This window comes from Scaptodrosophila lebanonensis, unplaced genomic scaffold, assembly GCF_003285725.1.
Source record: "Scaptodrosophila lebanonensis strain 11010-0011.00,11010-0021.00 unplaced genomic scaffold, SlebRS2 tig00000024-arrow-pilon, whole genome shotgun sequence".
In the NCBI taxonomy this organism is placed as follows: domain Eukaryota; kingdom Metazoa; phylum Arthropoda; class Insecta; order Diptera; family Drosophilidae; genus Scaptodrosophila; species Scaptodrosophila lebanonensis.
This window is the reverse complement of record NW_022060538.1, coordinates 14464661-14489656: the sequence shown is the minus strand read 5'-3', so window position 1 is coordinate 14489656 and position 24996 is coordinate 14464661. Positions and strand designations below refer to the sequence as shown.

General features: G+C 37.9%; 2 protein-coding genes across 4 annotated transcripts in view; one reads left to right on the top strand and one right to left on the bottom strand.

Moving 5' to 3' along the window:
* Positions 1-24996, bottom strand: part of LOC115621813 (tubby-related protein 4) — a 38398-nt gene that overhangs the window by 10269 nt on the left and 3133 nt on the right. For both annotated transcript variants that reach the window (XM_030515598.1, XM_030515599.1), the window contains exon 2: positions 17561-17809. In XM_030515598.1, coding sequence (XP_030371458.1) covers positions 17561-17656 — 96 coding nt within the window. In that variant the 5' untranslated portion in view covers positions 17657-17809. The remainder of the gene's footprint in view (positions 1-17560; positions 17810-24996) is intronic.
* LOC115621814 lies at positions 1553-6604 on the top strand. Of its 2 annotated transcripts, XR_003995298.1 has the most exons (5): positions 1553-1892; positions 3295-3673; positions 3738-3862; positions 4553-5102; positions 5166-6604. XR_003995298.1 is itself a non-coding variant. In XM_030515600.1 (4 exons), exons 1-4 carry the CDS (start codon positions 1668-1670, stop codon positions 5024-5026), a joined length of 1203 nt encoding a protein of 400 aa, XP_030371460.1. In that variant the 5' UTR covers positions 1553-1667; the 3' UTR covers positions 5027-5178. The 2 variants fall into 2 exon arrangements, 1 of the variants encoding a protein (XP_030371460.1); XM_030515600.1 differs by having other exon boundaries at positions 4553-5178.

Below are 24996 nucleotides of genomic sequence, written 5' to 3'. Positions count from 1 at the left end.
TTGCGCTAATGTACATTTCTGTGGTCTAGGATCTTTTTGGGGTTGCGGTGTGGTCCACAGAGTAGCTGACAAAACAAAAAATTAATTAAATATAGCACTTATGGAAATTAATTATTCAAATACTAACTCAATGTTTATGGCTTTGAATAAAATTTACGTCAAGTGATTAAACTAAATTCTTTTCATTTATGCAGCTACGTATCTGTTTTTAACTGCTTTGGCGTTGGCGCCCTGTAAATGGCGCATAAATCTAAGTAGCAAAGAAATGGTTCAACGTTCCCTTTTAATTTGTTGCATAGTTGCACAAACAGAAATGGCAACGCATAGTTGCCCCAAAATGTTCTAAAGCACAGCGGCACTGCAGCCACGATGGCTATCAGTGCGGCGGCTGCTTCAGTGTTTGTGTGCTATGTTTGGTCATTACCGCAATGCCTGGCGATTGTGTCATGTGGCAGAGTGGGGTGCGGCGATAAATTATAGCTGCCATTTGCACACAAAGCGCGTTGCTTTAGTCCAGGCCACTGTGGCATGCGTCCTGTGCCAGGCTCCATTTCAAATGACCGAAATCTCACGCGCACATGCACGCATTTAATTAAAAGTCATTTTTGACAGAAACACCTGCAATTTTTGGGTGCTTCCTATTCACGGCTATTTAATTATAGCCCAGAGAGACGCGAAGGAGTCAGAGAGTGTGTGTGTGTGTGTGTGTGTGAGAAAGAGAGAGAGATATGACTATCCATTAGAGCAAAGTCGTTGGCCACAGCAGTTCAAATTGCATTAACAATAATTGAAGTTTATTATGCATGTCGGCACACGGGGACGACAGGTGCTCCTCTCAGCTGGCCATTTGCTCGCCTCATGCTAATGAGCTCGTGTGCATAAAATGAATATTAAACAAACACTCGCAAGGCATATTATCTATGAACTAATGCAATATTAACAATTATTAAATTGAATTTTAGCAACGTGCTTTCTTGTTTAGCCGGCAACGCGTCGTATGCGCAATGAAAGTAAACGCAAAAGAGACTCTTTTAAAAAGTTCTAGCGGGCTTTTTTATTTGTATTTTGCTTTTATTTTTAGAGCATTTTGTGAGCAAATTTAAATATACACGCATCAAAAGGTTGCTGGTCAGTCAACGTGTGTTTATTTTCGGCACTCTCCAATGCTCTAAAAGAATGTAATTCTGTGTTTGTGTTTTTTTGTGGGCGTTATTCTTGCTCAATGCACTCACAATTTTGAGGTCAAGTACATCAAATGTTAAGTTTCGTTTTCAGCAGCAAATTCCTCCACTGTGGACCAACAAATGGAAAAAGGTAATGGGCAAGAGGCGGGTGCGACAGTTTAGGCAACAGACGGATGAAGTAATTCAAATCTTATCACCATCTGCTGCAACATCTCTCTCTTGGGCGCTCTTTAGCTTGGGCTGCTGCTCTTTCTGTTTCTCAGAGCTTCAAAGTGAAATGCGCTGCGATCACTCAACACATTTTCGCCGAACATTCGCCATTCAGTTGCCAAAGTTCGTTTGCGCTGCGTTCAACGGCCCGGCGAAACATTTCACTTGCAAACATTTGTTTTAATTGTGAAAATGTGTGCGCCGCGTATTAAAAATTAAAGCTGAAGAAAACATTTGCCGCCCTAAGTTTTTTTAAAAATACATTAAAACAATATGCTTAAAACAGTTCTACTTCTCTATGCCATAACTCAGGCGTACCTCTGCCTTGGTGTTCAGGGCAAAAGTTTCTTTGGTGTTGGTCATCGCATTGATGGCGATCAGTTGTTGCTCAAGGACGAACAGCATTCACGTCCTGGCAGCAGCACTGAGCAACCCCGTGTAGTCTTCAACTATGAAATAGCCGAGCCAATTAACTACATCGAAATCACGTCGGAGGAAGTGAGTTCAGTGGATGTCGCAAAATTTGCATATTTTTAAATAATTTAAAATAGATTTCGTTGTTTTCGTCATTTTCGTCATTTTCGCGCAGTCCACGCGAGCCCAACACGAAAATAACAAGTGAAAAAAAGTCACAAACAAAATAAAAACACATCCGAGTCTTATAAGTAAAAGCATACATGTGAATGCTGTTTGGAATATTTTCGAGACAAACATACATACAACTATGTGCTTGATTATGAATTGTCAGCATATAATTGGGTTAAAAGAAAAAGGCAGCTGTTTATTTTTGCCTTTATGCTGCCCAAAACGCGTTAATTTACCAAATGTATAAGTAAATTGTTAAATTTGCTGACATATTCAATGAGTATTTCAAAAATATATGGTTATTGTTTTCGATTTTAGAATTAGTAATTAGTAGCCCTTGGATTAACAAATATGTAATAAAAATGTTGTCAGTTTTAGAATTTCAAGAAAATTCCACTTTGAAAATGTTTTGCAAGTGCCATATAATTAGCAACTACAAAACCGCGCATTAAAATGTTTGAATGAGCATACACATTTGCAGGAAAAAGAGACAATCTTTGACATCAAATAAAAGGAAGTTTACGAACTGAAGAGGTATACATAAGGTTTCAAATTCTTAGCTGCAGAGAAAGTATGACCAACAGCTTTAAGTCAAATAACCTGTGCTTATAGTTTTAAAGAATATTTTATTGAAGCTTAAAGTTACATTGAAATACAAGTATTGAAGGAAATGCTGTTCTACTTGGAGAAAAGAAGCGAGCTTAACAACTAAATATGCTTCATAATTCACTTTTTAGGGCATTATCTAATTAAATGCATTTCCTTAATATCGCAAGTACACTCACTGCAAGTGCTCTAAATCGTTTTCCTATTTGGCACAATATTCACTTGCTTGACTTGCTCATAACCGGTTCTTAAAATATAATTAACGATGACATATGTTATATATTACATGAAGGCAGCATTCACAAATAAGAGGCAAACAATTTTTCATTGCAATTTTAAACAAATATATGACCAAATGCGCCGGCTGTACTGCAAATCGAAGAATTTTCAAGTAAACACATCGGAGACGGACTGCAGACATTATTTTGTTTTCTTTCCTAGTGCAAGCTGTATGTGTTTTTCACTTCGCAAATTTCTGAAGCACATTTGACTTAACGCGAGAATGATTTCCCAAGAAATATAATAAGTAAACATACTATGCCATTAATGGTCACTGATCAAATAAATGAATGTTTGAATTAAACAATTTCTGCGTTCGTTCGTGCGTTTTTGGCCAGACAGGTTCCAAAATACCCTTTGCTGCCTACGCGATCCACGCATCATTGAGAAGCTTATTAGAAGAAAATAGCAAATAAATTTTTCTCCATAGAATATTCTGGCCGAGGTGAAGTTCAGTTATGTTAATGAACTGGTGGTGGGCATGGTGACGGTTGTTCCCAGCAATAACCACAGCCAGCCAGCGGCCTTTGTTGTGAGGATTTCAATTTATGGCTTCAATGACACCATTCTGAATATGAATCCTGCACTCTTCCTCAACCGTGACAAGCAATTCGAGGGCTATATGAACTCAGATGATGACACCGAGTATGCTGCAAACAGTGGCGAACTAGTTGAAGCCTACGCCAATTCTGGCAGTGATGTACTGGAAGTGGACATCGACGAGGATGATAATGAGGATACGACAACTGATGCGAGTGGGGAGTTTGAGGCAAATGATAAGATCATAGAGGTGGGCAAGCGACAGAACGGTGAGTTCAGATGCGTATGCTTCATCGGTATGCATTCTAAAGCTAACTGCATTTTTTTCACCAGGTGACAAATTGATATTCAAAACCTTCCAAACCTCTGAAAATGAGGATAATGCTATTAACCATACGGTCACTTTTTATTACGTGGATAGTGATTACATAACCTACATCAAGTTTGTCATATTCGATGTAAGTACACTTTTATTCTATCATTTACAATAATAAAATTACTGGAGAATAAGTCGTAATTAAACTCAAGCTATGCGGGTATTTACAAATTGTATGTTAGTCTAAAGAAAGCAACACATTTGTTTCTATGGAATAAAATGTTACTTGTATGTAAATACTAAAGTTATGGAAGTATCGAAACTAACTGCCTTGCACAGTCAAACATAATTATGTGTTAGTAATCAGAATTATAGACAATGATCTACCATCACGATTTATCAGAGTACAAGTACTTTCTCATGTGTATAGACCGGTTCCGACAGATCATGACAGATGAATTTTAGGGCTCGTTCAACAAAGTATTTCTACAATAATAATATTTTTGCAAATATTTATACAAACATTAGATTTAATTTGTTTATGCCATGTACTCCAAAAGATAAAAAGTGTGCATTAGGTTTGGAGAAATGCAAAAGACATAGACGGTTCTATCTCCAGCCAATAAAGTATACACATACATAATCAACTCGACTGAACAAATCGATCTAGCCATGTCCGTCTGTCTAGTAAGTAAACTTAACGTCTTCTAATTTTAAAGCAATATGAGTTTGTTCAAAATTTAATGATTAATTTATTGCTAAGCAGTGTACCGAAAATATTTTAGCAATTCATCTACACAAAATTAAGCTGGCTCTCTAACATTCCATACAGCACTTTGAAACGAAGCACAGCACAGCAGTGGACTATAAGCCGCCTTTGGCGGAATATACGCACTTCTCGCCAAACACGCTTAAGGCCGTCATCACGGATTCGAGCTCGGTGTTCGCGAAGATGTACGTTTACGGTTATCCCGCAAAGGAGGTGCCAAAGAGCTATCAGGCCTTTCTGCCACCACCGCATTGGCAACGTGCCCTGACCCCAGGTGAGCAGCCGCCGCTCACACCACTGCAACGGATTCAGTTGCTCCTGCTCACGGGCAAGACAACGAAGGCGCCTACATCGGGGGAGCACGATGACGACGATGATGAGGACGATGGCGAACCGGCTACAATTAGTGCGCGTGACATGGAGGCTGATCACGATTTGGAGTCGATGCAGACACGTGCGAGCGATGCGGCACTGGAGCAACTCGATCAGCGTCTGTGGACATTTATAGGCATGTTGCTGCTCTTGTTGCACAATTGAAGAGCGGGGAGAGCGGTACTCTGCATATTGTGTATATGTGTTGATGCAAGTTAATCCATTGAAAGCTTTATCTGTAGTAAGTAGAGTTAGTGCGATATGCTTTGTAATACATTTTAAAAAATAAACTTTTCGGCTTAAGCTCCCAAAACACAGATACCACTGACGGCAAGAGAGGGTAGAGGGGTAGGAGCGGCATACACTTCACACTCTTTAGTCGTTGTCCATATGAAATTGAAAAAGTTATCGAGAAAGTAGGTCATGGCGCGTTTGACGACATGCCCATGTCCGTTAAGTTCGTCCTGCCTGCCCCGTCCTACCATACCCTGCACTGAGTTTTAGTTCGTGAACAGAACGACCGCATGGCATTGATGGCGACTCCCTTAGCAAATTATGTATGGGTGTGTTTGTGAATACTTACGCCTGTGTGTGAGTTGGTAAATTATCTGTTTTGGTGGTTGCTGTTGTTGTTGTGGGTGGTTGATTTGGCAGGCATTGGCCAAAATGTGCCGTCATGGGCACAAACAAAAGCAAAAGCGAAAAGAAAAGAACGCTGGAAAGCAAAAAGGACCCAGAAGCCAGAAACTCTGCAGCTGACGACACCAAGGCTCTTCTCGTTGCCTTCCACATACACGTACATGTAGTATATATCTGTAAGTGCGTGTGTGTGTGTGGATAAATGCGTATCGTGGTGTTTATTTGCTGCCATGATGTTGTTATTGTTGCTGTTATTGCTGCTATTTTGCTAGAGTAGCACAAACGTGCCTTTTTCTACAGACCTTATACGATATGCGCCGCCGCCTTACGTCGCACAAAAATGTAGAAATTTAAATCAAAATAACTGGCAGACAGCAGCAACAACAAGGACAACAGCTGAGCAAGTGATTTATGTTAACAGGCACACAAACTCTCACACAAATGTACGTATGCACGCTCTTTAAGCAAACAAATTAATTAAAACAACGAAGAAGTTGAAATCACAGCAAAGTTTGCCATGAAACTAAATCTGTTTGAAAACCAAAAAGTTCTCTTTTCATCTGCTGATCAAAAATGTGTAATCTTTATTTAAAATCTAATAAAAGGAACTTTTAATTGATGAATGAAATCGTTGCAAATGTGAGAAACCTCATCACCTGTTGGTATGAAAAGTTAAATTGTAAATACAAAGATGCTTCAAAGCGTTAAAATATCAATTAAATACATCAAATAACTTCAGAAATGACAGATGTTTGCAAAGTAATGGTAATGCTCAACTGAAACAAAACGTGTATAAAAAGTCTCTGCTTGTAAATATTATATTATGAAATATTTCCACAATATTCTATTGTAAAGCTGTTGTATGTTATTGTTGGATATTACAAGTACGTTTGTTTTGCCTTTTAATTAAAACCAACACGGCCACACTAACTTAAACCTATAAGTAAGAAAGATATGTAGGACACGCAGAACGAATTAAGGCAACTATGAATAAAGTAATAAAACATAATACACAGCGGCCTATTTCGGCGACTAAAATACCCATTTAAGATTAGTACTGTATTACTACATTTTTTAATAAAAATTTATGTTTTTTTTGCGTTTTATGTTATTTTAAAATTTTTTAAAAAATGGCAGTATCATTTGCTATTAATATTTAAATAAATAAATTATAAAATAATTAATATATAACTGTTATGCAAATGGAACTATATGTTACCATCAAAATCTATATACGTTCGATTGACTGGTTTTAAGGTTTTTGTAGACTTTTTGAATATCTTGCGAACTAAATTCGAAACTATCTCATTTATGCTTTCTAAACAGAATGCCTTCTGCCACATTAAAGCCATGATATTTCTCGTTAAACAAACAGCAATGCAAACAGCTTGAAAAAATTCTCCCCTACTGCTGAAGTCTACTCAGGCATCAATATTCTTTTTTTATTGCTATTTTGTGGTATTATTCCTTTCCCCACCTGAGGCATATGCAACTTAAGACATTCCTAGACTTCTAGCTTGTGCATTCTATTACATAATTTTCAGCATTTTTCATCTTTATTAATAACATTGGGCTTGTTTAAGTGATGATAAATACATTGTGTTCTTTTTGTTGTGAAAATTAATTTAAAAACAGCAACCGCAATGGGGGGAAGGTAACTCTGGCAGTTGTGAGGCAACTTTTTTACAGTCTACTGCATGGCAGCCACCTGGGGCCGCCAGTGAGGTAGAAAGTGCGACACCGTCGTCGTCGTTGCCGACGTGCGCCTTGTTTCATGTCAGTTGCAGCCAAGTCAAAAAAAACTTGCAAATAAAAATGTTTGCTCGCTCTCTACCTGTCGCACAATTTTGCGACGCGCGCCTGTAAGTATGCTACCGAAATGACGGTAGAAATGTCAAAGGCAAACCAAACTGTCAAGAACAAGATGGCCGCAAGGCGCACACATGTGAGGAGCATCAGCACAGCGGCCCAGTTGGAGGCAGTGCACAAGACGAGGGCCCTGGCCACGATTACAAAAAGGAAAAATTGCCGCAGGGTCAACTTATCACAATATTTATGTTTAATTTGCAACGGAAATTTAAAACATTTTCTTGGCAACACTTGCCGCAATTCCCAGTAAAAAGGGCAAAAAAGCAGAAAATATAAATTTGAGAAGGACTTGAGGTTTCCGAGACACTTGGACAATCGGTCAACTGTAAGACCAAGGCGTCTGTTTCAAAATTGAATTTCATTTTTTATACATGTGACGACGGCTGAAGCAAATAGACATACGAGTATATGAGCATGAGCGTGCCTGGGTGTGGCATTTACATTGGAAACAACGGATAAGCAGCTCACAAGTGTTCCACACCACACCCAGACAAAAAAAAAACAAAAACAAAAGCCCGCCTAACTGGCAAATTCTGACAGTCATGAGCGCTGTTCATTGCTCGCAGCCTTCTATTTCCTCAGCAAGGGGTGACGTTTTTGATAGGGGTGTGGGTGTGTGTGTGTATGTCGTTTTGTCAATAACTTAATAACTTAAAATATGGTTTAATGCTCACGTAACAACATTTTGCCACTTGTGACAAGAGCTTGTGGGTGTGTAGAAGGGCTTGGGCTTGCTTTTTATACCCTATACAATAAGTGTAAGAAGGTCCTATTAGGTTATGAGTATGTTTTCCGACAGCTGATAGTGAAAGACTCGCTTGTGGGTGTGTAGAAGGGCTTCAGCTTGCTTTTTATACCCTATACAAAAAGTGTAAAAAGGTCCTATTAGGATATGTTCCGAAAGCTGATAGTGAAAGACCTGACATATTACCTCGCTTTGGCTATGTACGACTTTTAAACGGCTACTCTTTGTTTTTAGAATATCTTTACTACAAATTTACAACTGGCCTGATAGTAGATATAAAAAAGGATTTTTGATATTTTCCAGAGCATCAGTTTCTCAAAATATGATCATTTCGAAATTCCTTAATTAAAATTTTCGCACTAATAGTATTTTAATTTGATTATAATGATTAAAACCGATATGTGCCCAAGCAATAGTACACGTTTAGTGATATTCCAGAACACGATATCACGAACAAAAATAATGATATCAACAATATCAACTTATACCGGTTAGAGCATTCCCTAGTCTCACTATAACTACTATTCTTTTCTCCTTTCCCATATATGTGTGTACATTTTTTTTGCTATGTCAAAGCCAAGGCAAGGCAACATTTATGGGAGTGTTCAAGACATATGTGTATGCTTGTGAGAGTATGTGGGTGTGTGTGCGTCGGTAGCCTGCGGCTTTGTACGTGCTTGCGCATGCACGTGTTCATCTTTTGATCCTTTTTAATGCCACCTACAAGTTGTATCGATTTTTTGACGCCATCGTTTGTTTGTTCTTTGATCATGATTTGCTTAAGCTAAGAGTCTGTCCGTTTATTTGAACATTTGCATTTAAAATAATTAAAAATTATATATTTCGGCATTAACCGCAATTCGAGCTCAGACCCTTTTCTTTTCATATTTGTTCTTGTTTTTATCTGCCCCATGCATAATTCATATAATGCTTATTGTCAGCATCTACCTTTATGAGCGTGAAAGCAGCGGCTGCTGTGACCCAACTCATTAGCGTTGCCAGTCGTTGACAATGGGCGCGGCGGTGGCTGGAAGGGGGAGAGGTGAGCTCATGTGAAGTCTTCAATTGCACATGTTACTGCATGTGTGTGTGTCTGTGTGTGGTAATGTGTGTTAGTGTGTGTGGTCTGGTCTGGTGCGCATTACGAGCTCGAAACGACAACGACGACACAAGCTTCGCATTTGCATTTTATTAAATTTCAAAAGCTCTCTTCGCACACATTTGAACTCGTCTCCAGCTCACCTGAGCACTAAGGTCCATTGTAATGGGGGCGCTGTCTGTGTGCGTGCGTGTGTAATGCATGTCTGTGTGAGTGGGTGGCGTGTTGCATATTTATGCACTTAATAACGCATTTTAGCATGCTCAAGTGCAACTCATCTTTTGTTACATTACAAACGCACATACTCGTTCTATGCAAGAACTGCCAGGGTGGTTGTCAGAGGCAATGGCGGGCATAAAGGAGTCGCCTTTCACACATGTGCACATGTGCACATGTCTCTTTGTGCATTGTGACAAATGGAGCATGTCAGTTGCATGCATGGCAAAATGTTATGCCTTGCTCATCCTATTAACCCACTGGTGAGAAAGAGATGAAATCCTATTAACCTTTACAATACCAATTCAACTAGTCGGTAAAAGGTATACCCAAAAAAATAATAAACTGTTCAAAGATATCAAGTGTTTAACAATTAATAAAAAATTATATATTGACTGCTTTGAATTAAACATTTGCTTTCAAAAGCCCCAACTGGGCTAATGTCATAGACGAAAAATTCTAGCTTTTAAGGTTTTTAAAAGCCCCAACGAAAATCATAGGTTTTGGCCCACTTTATTTCTGTCCATATCATACTATTTATTATATCATATTATTCTCGCTAGAAGAGAGATTTTAGAGAGCTAAGTGCTAGTCTTGGCTCTGCGGCCTGATTATTTCGTTATATTTTTACAGTTCCATTTCTTTTTAAACTACCTAATCTCATAGAAGGAAAATCCTAGCTTTTAATGTTTTGGTCCGTTTTATTTCTGTTCATATCATATGATTTATTAATTTATTAAAGAGCTAAGTGCTAGTCTAGATCGACAAAGAATACTGAGTTTGTATTATATTTACGCTTGTCTTGGCTCTGCTGGCTGATTATTTCATTATATTTTTACAGTTCCATTTCTTTTCTAACTGATAGAAAAGCCTGTCTATTTGAAAATTAAAGTTCAATTAAAGTAATTATTTTGGCAGGACAGAGCACTGCTAGCTATTATTATACAATTTCTGCTGGCAGTTGCATAATTGAATGATTGATTTCGCAAGCAACAATTGAACAAGCAGACAAAACCGCAATTCTAATACACACACAAACAGAGACACATCAACAAAATGTGTGCGAGAGCCAACCAATTCCCGAACCAAAGCAAATAAACAAAATGCTGGGCAAACCAATCAATGGCTAAATGGAAAGCCAGAGCAACCACACATAGAGCCGCAGTCGTTGGCCAAGTGTGAAGAGTGGTTGGCTGATTGAGCGATGGGGCACATTAAATTACAGTTTTGTCCAAAGGGGGCAACTAAATGGGTAAGGCAAACAAACAAAGTGCCGACTCAATGGCATTTCCAATTTCTCGATGGCAACCCTCTTCCGCTTTTGATGATGACGAGAATTTAAACTAAAATGTCATATTCAATCAACGAGGGTGTGTGTGTGTGTGTGTGTATGTGCATAGAACAAAATCATTGATTTCTTCAAATGTAGTCGTAAGTTTTGCAAATTGTGGATAAATTGTTTTTAACATGCATAATTGTAAAACGTATAACGAGCAACAACTTTAAAACTTTGCACCAAGGCTTGACACACAGATACTGTATCAGACACGACCATGTCAAATCCCTAAATCCGCTTGCTGTCATAACAACGATGTGATGTAGAAAGCTGTTGCATAAAAAACTGGCTTGTAGGTAGATATTGGATCGAAAGTGCGCTTTGAGTATGCTGTCGTCATACCTGAAGTTGGATCGATATACAAAAGAATGCTACTCTAATCAACCAAACTATCCAATATATATTGGAGCATTATTTACGTGACGTTAATTAGTTAAGTATATTATTATTTATTTATTCTTGTACATCTGTTTTTTCAACTTAATATATGCGCGCTATAGTTACATTATAGTCATATTTTTAATAATTTTGAAAACGTCAATTTACAACTAAAACAAGTTTTGATTTCAGACTCTTCTTTCCAGCACTTAACCGCTGTTAGCTGAAGTGGCAGCAGCCCTACCAGAGTCCATACGCATGCCTCTGTGCTGTGTGTGCCGCCATTTAATTGAAACTGTCATCGGCAGCAACCAAGACATGGCAATAAATCAGAGCATTGCTTTAATACGCAACGGCGTTTCATTTAAGTAAAAAATATTTGGCGACGGCTGCTTTAAATGCTCCACAATTAAAATCAAGACAAAAACTTTTCAATTAACTGGCTGTGTCGGAATTGGCACTTGTAATCGGCACCTGTTTAACAAGCGTGCAACAAAAGCCCGGGGTAACGTCAACGTCACACACACACACACACACACACACACATAGCCACACACAGCCAGCAGTGCTTTTTGAGGGGTTGTGGTGATTATTTAAAGGAGTGGGTATGTTGGTGAGATGTGGGTGAGAGTTTTAGGGGTGTTGTTGGTTGGCGGTATTGCTAGCGTACACGTAGCGCATTTAATACGCGTGAGCTGCTTCGTTTATGGGATTGTTGTTGTTGTAGCTCGTGCTATTGTTGTAGTTTATACAGTGAGAATATATTGTTGTTGTTACTGTTTTGCTGTTTGCTGTGTTGCTTAATGTAACTGTTGTTCCTGTTCTATTGTAGCTATTTTAGTTGTTGTAACAGTTGTTCTTATACCCTGAACCCAAACGGTGTAAGGGTATATTGAACTTGATTTGTTCAAATGTATGTGATAAGGAGAACGAAGTGACCAAATAAAGAAAACAGCTAAGCCCACACTGATGAGACTACTTATCCCTAAGTATTTTTTAAATATATCCTTTTCCTCGACTACTATAGAATTTTTTCAATATTGCAACATATTTCATTGTTTCTTCGGTTAATTCACAGAAGAAATAGTTATCAGCAAAACAATTTAAAATCTGCAGCAGCTTTTTTCTTCTTATTATTCTACTTTCTTGGATATGTTGGGTGCAGGGTATTTCATTGTCGGGCTTGCTCAACTGTTACATTCTATCTTGTTTATAGGTGCGTGAGTGTGGTAAATGAGTTTCCCCAACTGGCGTACATAAGCAACAAACTTTTTCTTCTGGTTTTGTTGCATACTTCCAGGGGCAGCATACTGTTAACTTTTCTTACTTCCTCTCCTGCCCGCTGTCTTTAAACTTTCCCCTAGCGCATGGCGAAGCAACATTGAGGAAGAGCAAAGCTTATTACAAATATAATAAAAGTAACTGTAGCTATAGCGCCAGCGCAACGAAAAAAATAAAAATAAATATAAAGATACCCTGGCAAATTTTTTCCAGAGCTCTGACATTTTATGGCCCCTAGTTGTGCTTACCGTGCGCCAAAATTAAATAAAAACACGTGCACTAAAATCAACATAAATAAAGTTGCGCTCTCCAGACACCGAGACAATATCATAAAAAAGGAAAGTGGCAAATGTAACAAAATAAAATGAGCACGTGGGCTGGGATAAAAATTATGTGGATTTAATTCTGCACAGTCTAGGACAGATAATTATAAACGCCCCTTACATTCACTCACTCAATAGCTTACTCATTCATTCACTCGCTTGCACAGAGTAGACAGCAGTCAAATGGCATTGGCCAGCTTTGCAGCGCATAAACATTGAAAAGAACACAATTAATTCGTTACCGCCGTAATTAAAACTGCAAAAAAAAACGGAGCAAAGACTCAACATGCTGCTGGCAGCTAAAACCACACAAACGAACAGGCGACAGGAAAAGAGGCAACAATGTGGCTTTGACTTTCATGGAATTTCAGAGCAGAAAAAGCTGAAACAACAACAACAGCAGCAATGTGCCTCAGCCCTTATTAATGATGCTAAGCTTCCTAGCTGCCTGGCTGCCATGGCTAATGATGCTAAGGCTAAGATTGCCACTAATTCTTCAGCCACCGGCACTATCGGCATCGTCAACGTTGCTTGACTTCATCAGCGCAAGTTGCCAAGTTAATTACGCTAAGCGCAACTTTTTTTTTTCTGTTTTGCAATCTGTTCAAGTTGTTGATCTCGTGCGTTGTTGATTTTAATATGCGCTCAGCTTGGTTGCCGTATTTTCAATTTATTTGCCAGCTTATTAAAAACTTGCCAGGCAACACGAAAAATATATAAAATAACTGTAGCATAATCTAAGACGCTCGCATAAATATGCAAAACAAATCTCCAGCCACCAAAACTAACACCACCACATCACCAACGCCACCGACACCACGGCCGTAAGCAATTTGTAATTTTGGGAAATTTGTAAGAAAATTTATTTTCAGCTGCCAGCCGGGCACAATGGTCCCAACCACATGGGTCCAAATGGCATTTACATTTTTACTATGTTTAGTACATAATATATATTGTATATAAGTATAATATATAAATCAGTGCTCGTCATTTACATTAGAAGTAATTTGTTGAATAACAAACAGAAACCAAATATAACAATTTGCATAATGACCAATGAGGGTGAGGAACAAGTGACATTTTATGCATGTTGCGATGATGATATTGCAAAACAGTTGCACAGTATTTACTCGAAATAATGAACGATATTTTAGGGGATAATAAATTTGTAGTAGGATAAGAGTGCAACAGCAGTTTTGGCAGCCCTGTCAGCTGTTTCCTTCATCTCGCACTATTACGTGACTTAAGTAATTGGCTCGCTTGTTTCACTCTGGTTCGAAAGATGGAATAAGGAAGATATTCCTTTGCTACAGTCTTTTGTATTTCATCCTGCAATTTTGTAATAATAATGATGATAGGAACAACTATAAAATGTTGAATCAGCAGACTTAACTTTCAACACATTATAGATGCTGGAATATTTCGGGATAACAAATTTTCTATAATTTATGAATTTCGGATGATTTTACTATACGACCTCAATAACATATTTTGTTTGTAGCCAGATTCGTGCTCATGTAAGGTGTAAATTAGTAATTGCACTTTTAAACGCACAAAATTTGACCAACTAATGTTTTAAGAAAAAACAGTATGTTATTGAAGATTTTAGACTACAATATCACGCAAGTTACATCCCTGTAAATCGAAATCAAAGAGACTTGCATATTGAATTTAGGCAAATATATTATTTATGTTATATGGAATGTTAAACATTGATGATTTTTATATGAAAATGTGTTATCTGTAATGGTGCTAGATATGGATAGGCTGCCTGCTTCCAAAAATATCAAATTTCATTTCTCAATTACATCTTCTACGCCTCCCAACATTGTCAGAGTCCGTCGATGCGTCACTCACTTGCCAGTAACAGACTTTTGTGTGTGTGTTTGTGTGTGTTGGTGTGAAATACCGAAATGCAACCCCCAAGACGGGTGTTTATTGTTGTTGTTGTGCACTTGACTCGACAGTTGACATTTGCGAAACGTTTGTCATTCAATGGCGTTCAGTTCGTTGCCATTCGACCATTGCCCATTGTATTTCTTATACAGAAATACATACTACGGATATATACATACATACTCCTAGACTATTGTGTGCAATTTGATTTCAAGGCAACTGATACGAATTCTGCCCAAAAACCACATCCCAAATCCCCTGCCAAAAAGTAACGAAAAACGCTTTCAAGGCACAACATTTTACGAGCGCTGAGCAATGCGTCGCCCTTTTTATGGCCCGTCACATACATACTTGTATTTTGTGGGAGGGCCCTTGATGAAAAAGACGCTGCGCCAGTTACTTCAGTCGCGCACTCTATCAATATTTTATTTATGTACCGAAGTGGCTGTTAAAATATTATGTTGCAAAGTCGGGAATACCATACAGACAGTCCGTCTGCCAACCTTTTTGTAATGAAGTCATATGAAGTTCGAGTAAAAAAAAGATATATATATATATATACATACATACTTATATATGTTTATACATGCGCATTTTGTTAAATGCGCCTTTCAAAAGGGAATATTTAAGCCATCTGAGGCATTTTAATGTGCACTCTCTTGTCTTTGCTTCACACAGATGATTTATGAGCAGAAATATTTCTATACATTTGTTTTAAGTTAACGCCCACAACTCCCCCGAGTGGCAGTTGCGGACCCAGAGCATTTAACTAAATTGAAAGCTTCTTATCAAGACGCACTTTAAATTTACATTTCATAGCCACGTACCACTGCTACAATTGATGCTTATCAGAAGCGCATCTGCACTGAAAAAATGGCAGAAAAGCGAGATGAAGGATCTTATCAGACTGGAAATTGCGTCAACGGCCGCCTCTGTAAGAAATGAATGCCGTGACGGACTGATGGGCGGGGCAGTTGCTAAGAACACAAGTGAGATAGATGCGAACCCACGCAGCAGTGTGGAAAAAAGTAACGGCACGTGTGCGTAACCGCACACTCAAACACACACATGCTCGGCTCACACTCGAGTGTTGAAAATGAAATTGAAAACTGTTAAATAAATCGCAAACGAGTTTATTGCTTGAACATTGCGTCCTTTGAGTGCAAGTGGGTGCCAAGAGGCTGGCAGAGGAGCACACAGACAGGCAGACAAACAGACAGACAGTTAGACCGTCAGACGTGGAACCACTTGAACCTACGTACTACGTCGTTGGTACGGGCTCACTCGCTCTAGCCGTATCCACTTAACTTTAATTTTGCGCTACAAAACACACAGCAACTAAACCACCGACCAACAGCGATGACTGACTTGATATGTACGCGGCCATGTATGTGTGCATGTGCATGTGTGTGTGTGTGTGGTGTACGATATGATGTGGGAACCTAACAGAAACGTGATTGGATTTTTATATTCAATATATAAAGGATTATATGGTATTTGTTATGCAACCATTCAAAGTTCATAATAATTGGAAAAGTTAAGGCCGTAGCCGTACCAGCACTCGGTATGCAGACAGAAGGCATAAAGTTATATATACATGTCTATATATATGTGTGCGTGTGTGATCTTTGGCAGGACCAAAGGGCAGCCAAATGACCGACGTCAGTTTGAGCTTAAAACTAACTACAACAACTTAGCATGTAAAATCAATTTTAAACACGAAGCGAGCAACGAAACCATAAATTAATGCAACGCTTACCCAGAATACACACACAAACCCATACACACACAGCAATTACACATAGCCAGCCATGCACACACATATACACAGCATTTTCCTCACGTTCAATGCGCATAAAAATAGACATGCTGACCGGCCTGAGACCCAAGTTACTGGCGCACAACCTCCACTTCCGCTCTGCACACTGTTAATTTTTTCAAGTATAGGCAGCCGACAAGCTTTAACCGGCATATTTGTATAGGCTATGGGCATGTTGTGTGTGTGTGTGTGTGTGTGCATGTGTCCGCACTGTTACATCTTTAACCCTATTTGATGTATTTTGGGACATTTTAACCATCTTTTTGTTAAAAATTATATGATTATACAATTTTTGCTTGTTTATATCTTCTATTACTTAGAGTATTTTTGATTAACAATGAATTGTTCTAAAGGCTATATTCTTATCTTTTTATATGCCTGAAAATAGATAAAAGAGAGATCCTGCCAACCTTCACTATATTATCGGAAAAGGAACGGATTGAAGGAAAATATTCTTTCAATAATATATATATACAGTTAATTAGCGTTAATCATTAGAAGGAGAACAATTTGAAGCACCTATAACAAAAGTTAAAAAACGCATCACTAAACGCTCTAAAGACTCCATTGGTGAGCTTAGAAATATGTATGTATATATTTTGGAAGAATGTTATGAAAAAAACGAAATTAAATATTGACAGCTAAATGCAGTCACTTAGGGTATAAGGGACGCCATTTTCTAAGCTGTGGCACAATCCGTTTTCAACAAATCTAGTCATTCTTATCAACAATTTCTATATTTGATGGGATCGGAAATATATATAATATACAATTTTTTACCATTAGGTATATGATGTAAATACTAAAAAACTTATATTTCGATCATTATTGTATATAGATAATATAAGAATTTTCGAGGTACTGAAAATAAAACCTACACATCTGGGTTAAACTTTGAAGTAATGGCTGCTATCCTGAATAGTGCTTGTATTTTAAACTGCCTTACAGTGTTTGTAATGGACATTGTCGGCATGTATTTATTGCATTAATATTGAAGCGGTAATGCCAAAGTGCGCCTTGCTAATAGCCTTTGGCTGGCTTGGCCATTAGGCAAGTCATAAAGTGGAGCCCAATTCCTGCCCTGTCTCCAAAACTCACCTCGGGTATGTCATCTGGCACCTTTCCCATCCATGATAACGAGAGTATCGTGCAGTCGCATTTTGTGTTGAGGTTGCGTTCGAAATGTAAATGCATTTTATGTGATGCCGCCCAACACGCCAAATAGTGAAGAGTAGATGTAAAGTTGTTGCTGCTACTATTCTTGTTGTTGTTGCCACCGCCGTTGTTTCTGTGGTTGTTCTTTTTGGTTTAGTAGACGTCAGTCAATGCTCCCGGACGCACATTTTGCTGTAAATGAAAACCAACAAAATAGAAATTTAGTATCAACATGCCAATAGCTAATTTACAATAAACGCAAAAAAAGGAGTGGGTAGTTGGTACTAGGAATGGGGGAGGGGATGGTCTTTGTAACAGCCTTATCAGTGAGACACACACATTCAAGGGTCATTGGCTATGTGGCATATGCTGTGAGCACGTGTTCGTTTGGCTGTATGTGAACTTAAGGGTTGACAAATTGCTGCACCACATTATAATTTACAACCTTCTTTGTGGCGCATGGCTGGGAACGCTAATTGGTAATAGTAGTTGGCGCACATGTCGTATCTTCCTTTGAGCATAATCATTCTGCAGATAAGCTACGGGCACGCACACATTCAAATGCACGCAAATTTGGCACAGTAAGAAAGCTTTTTGTTAAATGTTAGGGCAGAATATTATATCAAAACATATGCACACAAATTAAAGCAAATAAATGTGAAAGCAAGTTTACTGGGAGTGTGTGTCCATTTAAATTATTTAGAGTGTACAAGTATTTCACTGAAAACTCAACAACGTGAAAACTCATTTAGCTCATTTGGTATAAACGTTTTGTATATACTTTCTACCCTTTTATCATTTGCGTACAGACTCCATTGTAATCAATTATTAAATGAAACATCAAGTCACGCAATATTTTAGCAAACTAAATAATCCTCACTTAATAGTTATGTTTTAAGTAAACAAAACAATTAATATAGTATATGTGTAAGCCACTGTACAATCCTCTGTCTCTCACCGACACACCGCTTCTACAACTACATGTATATATTGGGCCCCATGACAATGTTGCATATGCTGCTTGAATAATTGATATGCCATGTTACGTTGTAGCTGCTGGCATTTTGCCTTTCTAGCACTCACACAGTGCCTCTGTCTACGAAGATACATGTGTCTGTGTATGCATTTTATTTCGTTTAGCAGCAAGTCAACATTTGTCTTCGGAATGGAGATGGACGTACTGCCGCTGGCTTTGAACAAGCAGACAACAGACGAGAACCCCCCTCCCCCCCCCCACACACACACACACACTCAGACACACACAAACACGCGCACGCACTTCAATTATGTCGTGTGCTTTGTCTGATTGAATTTGTCATTTGATATACTATACTCGCATATATATATATGATGCGTGTGCTTATGTGCATATGTGTGTGTGTGTGTGTGTGTGTTGTTACTATTTTTGATTGCGCATACGCCTTGGGTCTGGAATCAACAAGATACAAAAACTAATGACATTTGAGCTGTGCGACAACTTTGAGCAATGTAGAAGATTGACATTGTTAAAAGCTACTCAAATATTTATAATGAAATGCCAACTATTTGTTTTTGTTGACAAATGCTTCAGCTGAAAAGTCACAAGTATGTTACACACATATAGACAATTTAGCATTGAAGAGTGGAAATACTGTTCGGTATACGAGTATATTTCAATGTTTGCATTGATTTTGTAAAAGTTTTGCCTCCTACCCTTATCCCTACGTTAACAGCCAACAAAAAAATGGAAAGGACGCCGTTGTACGAATGATTGCACATTTGCCATCGGCCATATTTTGTACGTGTAACTTTTGCCACTTTAGTCTGTACAGCGTACACCTGCATACTCGTACTTACACCTTTATACATGTATGTGTGGGTATCTGTATGTACACTAACACACAGTTGCTGGCAGAGAACATCAGGCATTGTTTGCCTGCTTTTTTAAATTGTTCAACGTGCTTCAATTTGCGACAGTCGTTGCCAAGCTTCAACACTCACCCTCGCACCTACTCTTTACACATTCTCTTTCTTTACAATATTCCTCTCACTATCTGCCTTCCTCTCTTCGCTGTGCCACAAACAGCACTTCGTTTTCACGCGACATTGAGCATTGAGCTTGTGGTTCATGGTTGCCATAATATGAAAAAGTTACGAAAATAACTGAACGCTGTCAGAAAGCTGTCGAAGTGTCAGTCTATCTGTTCACCTGTCCGCCTGTCTATCTGCCACACAAGCAAGTGCACAAACTCTTTACAATTACAGGTGTGCGTTGCGTTGCCAGCCAACAAGATACGAATTACATTTAACCAACAGCAACAATGGCACCAACTATAAAAAACCAAAACAACAATATCGTAAAACTTGTCCTTGGTTTTCTGTTATGCGAAAACTGTATGTCACAGAATTATACAACTATATCGCAAAGCTACCCTGGCAAGGAAGTTTCATATTGACGTAATTTATTGTTCTGCGCATATAAGTAGGCAATAGTTTTTATTGTCAAAAAAAAAAACGTTTATGTACACATGCAGAGCTATGTGTTGGAAGTGTAGGTGGGCGTATTCATTTTTTTGAGACGAGAGAAAATATAAAGCCTAGTTCTGGTAATTATATTTAAATTTTCAAAAACTCAGTAGTGAAGGATAGCTTTGGAGGGATCCGACTATCTTATTCCATCATATAGGACTCTGAAGGCGGAACTATATCTGTGTTCCCACTTTCCACAAATGCAAAAACTTACGTCCTGTTATTTAAAACTAAAAGTTGGTACTCACTAAAAAATATGTAAGTGAAAAAAATACACTTTTTCATATCTTACAAAGAATTAATGGTTTTCCTCTTGGAACATTTTTGTTAAAACCTTTACTGTTTTACGATTGGAGTGGCATATGGAACTTACAAAAACTCTCATAAACGTTTGTCTCTTTATTTATAGTTTAACTTAAATGATACATTTTATTGCAGACATAAATAACACAACAAGACGCTATAAAAGAGGAATGAAGAAGTAAATATGTGCCAGCTGTTTCAACAGTCGATAACAATATTTTGTAAACATCTAAAAGTTTGCGAAAATCGGAGGACAGCTGGTAGCATATTTTTTTTTTGCCGATATGAACACTACACAAATTTTAGTATGATATTATGGACGACTATAAATCATACACACATATACACGTATAATCATTTTTATATAAACATTTTTATACCCTGTACCCGTAGGGTAAAAAGAGTATATTAGGTTTGTGCAAAGTATGTAACATGCAGAAGGAAGCATCTCCGACCCCATAAAGTATATATATTCTGAATCAGTATGACGAGAGAAATCGATCTAGACGTGTCCATCCGTCCGTCTGTCCGTCTGGATGAACGCAAGGATCTCAGGAGCTATAAAAGCTAGAATAACCAAAGTTGGTATCCAGATTCTCCTAGATCCGAGAAAGGACGAGTTTATTTTATTTTTTGAAATTTTGTCCCCCTTCCACCGCTACAGAATTTCGTCAATAGCATCCACATTTCAAAAGCTACCTAAGCAAAACGTTGCGCACATAATTCATACATTATAGTCTACTTTTGTTTCAAACTTCATCTAAATCGGTTAATTTTAAGAAAAGTTATTAGCGAAACAATTTCACTCCGGTACTAGTCCCACAAGCCGCAGTATCAAGATCGCTCTTCTTCTTCCTTTTGCTTCCGCTAGAGGCGCATATACCTCAGTGACGGAAGTTTACCTGGGTACAGGGTATTTCACTGTCGGGCTTGCTGTAGCGTTCTCTCTTGTTTTCATATGCCTGTGTGTATATCCCATTTCCTCAAAGTGAAACGATTTTATTAATACCTCATGTTTTGAAGTTTTTCACTCGTAAGTTTAGATTTGCAACAATACAGTGTATCTGATGAATGAAAGCCGAGTCCAAAAAAGTTGTCACATACGAGCTGACAGGCTATTTCCATGGAAATTTCAGTTTTTGCATTGCAATCAATTTCCACTTATTTGGCAATGTGACAAAACAAATTGAACGTTGTAATACGTTAATACAATCATTTTAAACTCTTCGCATGTTCAATTTTCGCTCTTCATAAAGCAAATTAAACACATAAATTCCTTAGCTTTAAAAGTACTGTTGAATGCACATTGAAATTTATAATTTCTCCGTACCCTCCATAGGGAGCCAAAAGTTTTCGCTGATTCTAGACAACGGCAGTTTATGTTCGCCATTAAGAGTTAATTGCTTGGAAAACATACAAACTGGTGAATCCACACACACACACACACACACACACACACACACACACATATATATATACACAAACACACACACATTCATACATTCATCTGCAGTACACTCATAGCTATATAGACGAAATCCAAGTTTTAGTGCGCGTTGTTAGTTGTTCTTTGGCTGCTCTTGCCAAAATGGGATTACGCATACGCACCATTGTACATAGAAGAGCTCACCAGCATTTAAGATACTTATGTTACTTTGGCCAAGGCTTCAAGCTTAGAGCTTAGCGCTTTTCGCTGTCACGCATAATTTGTGTAAGCTTATGCTACTATTTGCTTTTTTCCCCTTTTTTTGCTACTCTAAGCATATATGTTGGTTTCCTAAAGTCAACAAATTTAAATGTGCTCTGCGGGTTTTCATTTCTCCACGTAGATAAAACAGAGGGAAACCATTTTCATAAAAATGCAAGCAAAAAGCTTTCGAACTCATACCGCTTTTATAAAACGGAACATATTGTTTGTAAACTTTATAATATGAATACAACTTGTATACTGTAGTAAAATTATTTATCTATAACAAAAAATAAATAATACACGCAGAAGAAGTTGATGTAGCCGTATCCATCTATCCGCCCGTCTGTAAGTCCGATTCAGATTCCATACAAGTATATCTGGTATAGGTCGACTGAAATGTTTATTGACAAGCCAATGAATATTCGTACCTATCATTTACCTATCTTCTTGCGTGAGATGCATGTGTATATGGATATACTTGTATACTTGTTTGTCATATTTACATTAGCGAATACTGTATCTCCGTATCATATCATATGAATAGTAATACAACTAAACAGACTACGTTTTTTCACACATTTTGTGAGCTGCAGATATACTTTCGCCACAATGTTGCTTACCTCGTCAAGAGATTTTAAAAGTATAATACTATTCTATGTGTCTTCCTGGTCACGTACATCGTGCTAAATCAACTCTATAAAATGGTCTGTCAGCAGCTATGTATTGATATTGTTATTGCTGCATTGGTTTAACCCTGTCTTAGCAACAAAAACGATGTAAATAAATGCAATTAAATGGAAATAAATGTTTGTACATATGTACAATATTTGCTTCATTAGTTATAACTAATATAAATTACAAACAAATTGATAGAAAAAATTGAATGCAAATCTATCAGTTTTTATTATTTACCAGTAGAATACAATTTTATTGATTCATTTTTTTACTGAATAAAATATATATATTTGCCTACATAATGGGTGTATAAATACAGTGCGTTCTCTCGCAATAAACTTTGCTGGCGAGTGTGGAACTTGTTTAATATTTAGTGGCGTGTATTTTTGCAGTCGCAATTGGCTTTGAACTGTAAATAATTGCAGGATAATTATTTTTAATTTGCCACAAATTGCGGTGTCCCTCCTTCGTCCATGTTCCTTTCTAAATTATCATCTGTACAAATAGTCATAGTTCATATTTATATTGTTTTTGGTTGGAGAGACAACATGACAAGCGATGCATAATCTGGACATTTTGTGTTGACATGCGCTCGTCCTTGAACTGGTTTAAGCAGAAACACAAATATAAAATGGACGACTGCGAAAAATCGTATTCAGCCTGGCCACTTCTTTGTGCCAGGCCATGCAAATGCATGCCGCCATAATGAAAATGCAGTCGTGCATAACGACGACAAGAAGCAAACAAAAGGACGAAAAAGGCAACTTCTGTGCGCAATTCGTGCAAGGCGTGTGTGCGTATGTATGTCGCATGTTGCCGACCTGTAGGCTGCACAACAATGTAGGCTTACACGCACACCAACTGTCTTAAAGCATTTTTAACCCAGAAAAGGGTAAACGCTTGAGCTACTCAAGTGCACCTGGACAAAAGATGTCGTGCATTGGTTTTTGTAGTTTTTCCTTTCTGCATAATTATCTTTGTAGGCGTGCTGTTGTTATTGTTGTTTCAGTGAAGCAGGCAAGTACTCTGTCAAGCTCAAACCCCGACCAACTTCGTAAGTCATATGCATAGGTGTATGAACATACGTATAAAAACTATGTTCATTGCGGTTTTAGAGATTAAAAACTGAACTAAACTCACTTCACGCATTCAGAACTTATATAGCAACATTTTACTTTCCTAGCTACATGCAATCGGAAGAACTGTTCGGCTGATCAACAAAACTACAACTTTGTGAACTCTGATACTTCTTCTTTTGGGTTTTGTTGGTGAAATTTGTGGGAATGGCTTTAAATATATGTATCTAAATCAACGATTCCTCGCATATTAATCAAATAATTTTGTCTTACTTTGTTGTGTGCAACTGATAACCCACAAGTCTTGAAAAGCCAAAAACGTAAAAGGTCCTTTTAAGAAGTCAATTGTGAAGAGAATATTGATAGAAAATATTATTATTAATCAGCAATTCGTTCCACCTAGCCAAATTTAATTTATCCAAATACATGTATTAATTCCTTGCCCTTTTATTTTTGTCCGCTTTACTTTAGAACGCACATTGAAATTAAGCAAATAAGGAAGGGAATAGCATTTATTTGCGTTTTAAACTGTTGCCGTATCAGTACTTTAAAAAACACAATCTACCATTAAACTTCATTTTATATTGTAAATTGCATCTTTTCGCTTTGTGGTTTACTGACTAGTCTGCTTGTTTAACGTACCGAAAATACCTATGCATATGTATACATATGTACGAATATGTAAAGAAGTTCAAAGCGTAGGCCGACGGCTATGGTAAATCTGAAGAGAGTTGAGGTAGAAGCCTAGTCGGGCTGCAAAATGTGCCCCAAGTGCTAATTTGCATTTGCTCGGAGTTGAACTAAAGCTGAAGTTGTTTTCCACAGCCACAGGGTGCTTGTGTGTCCTGCTGCTCCTGCTACTGCTACTGCTGTTGCTGTTGCTATTGTTGCCTCTATGAATTTTCCATGGTTTAATTAGCAACACGCCAGTGCTCACACGCACTCCAGGGCAATGTAATTAAATATATATATATATATATAAAAAGTAGAAACCGAAAAAACAAAAAAGAGGAAGTAGAATAGCATGCATTTAATTGGTGGCTTTGCTTAAGCTTAAAGTCGAGGACACTTTTCAGTTTACGATAAAAATGATGTATGTGCAACTCTTTGGCTGCCTGCGGCATACT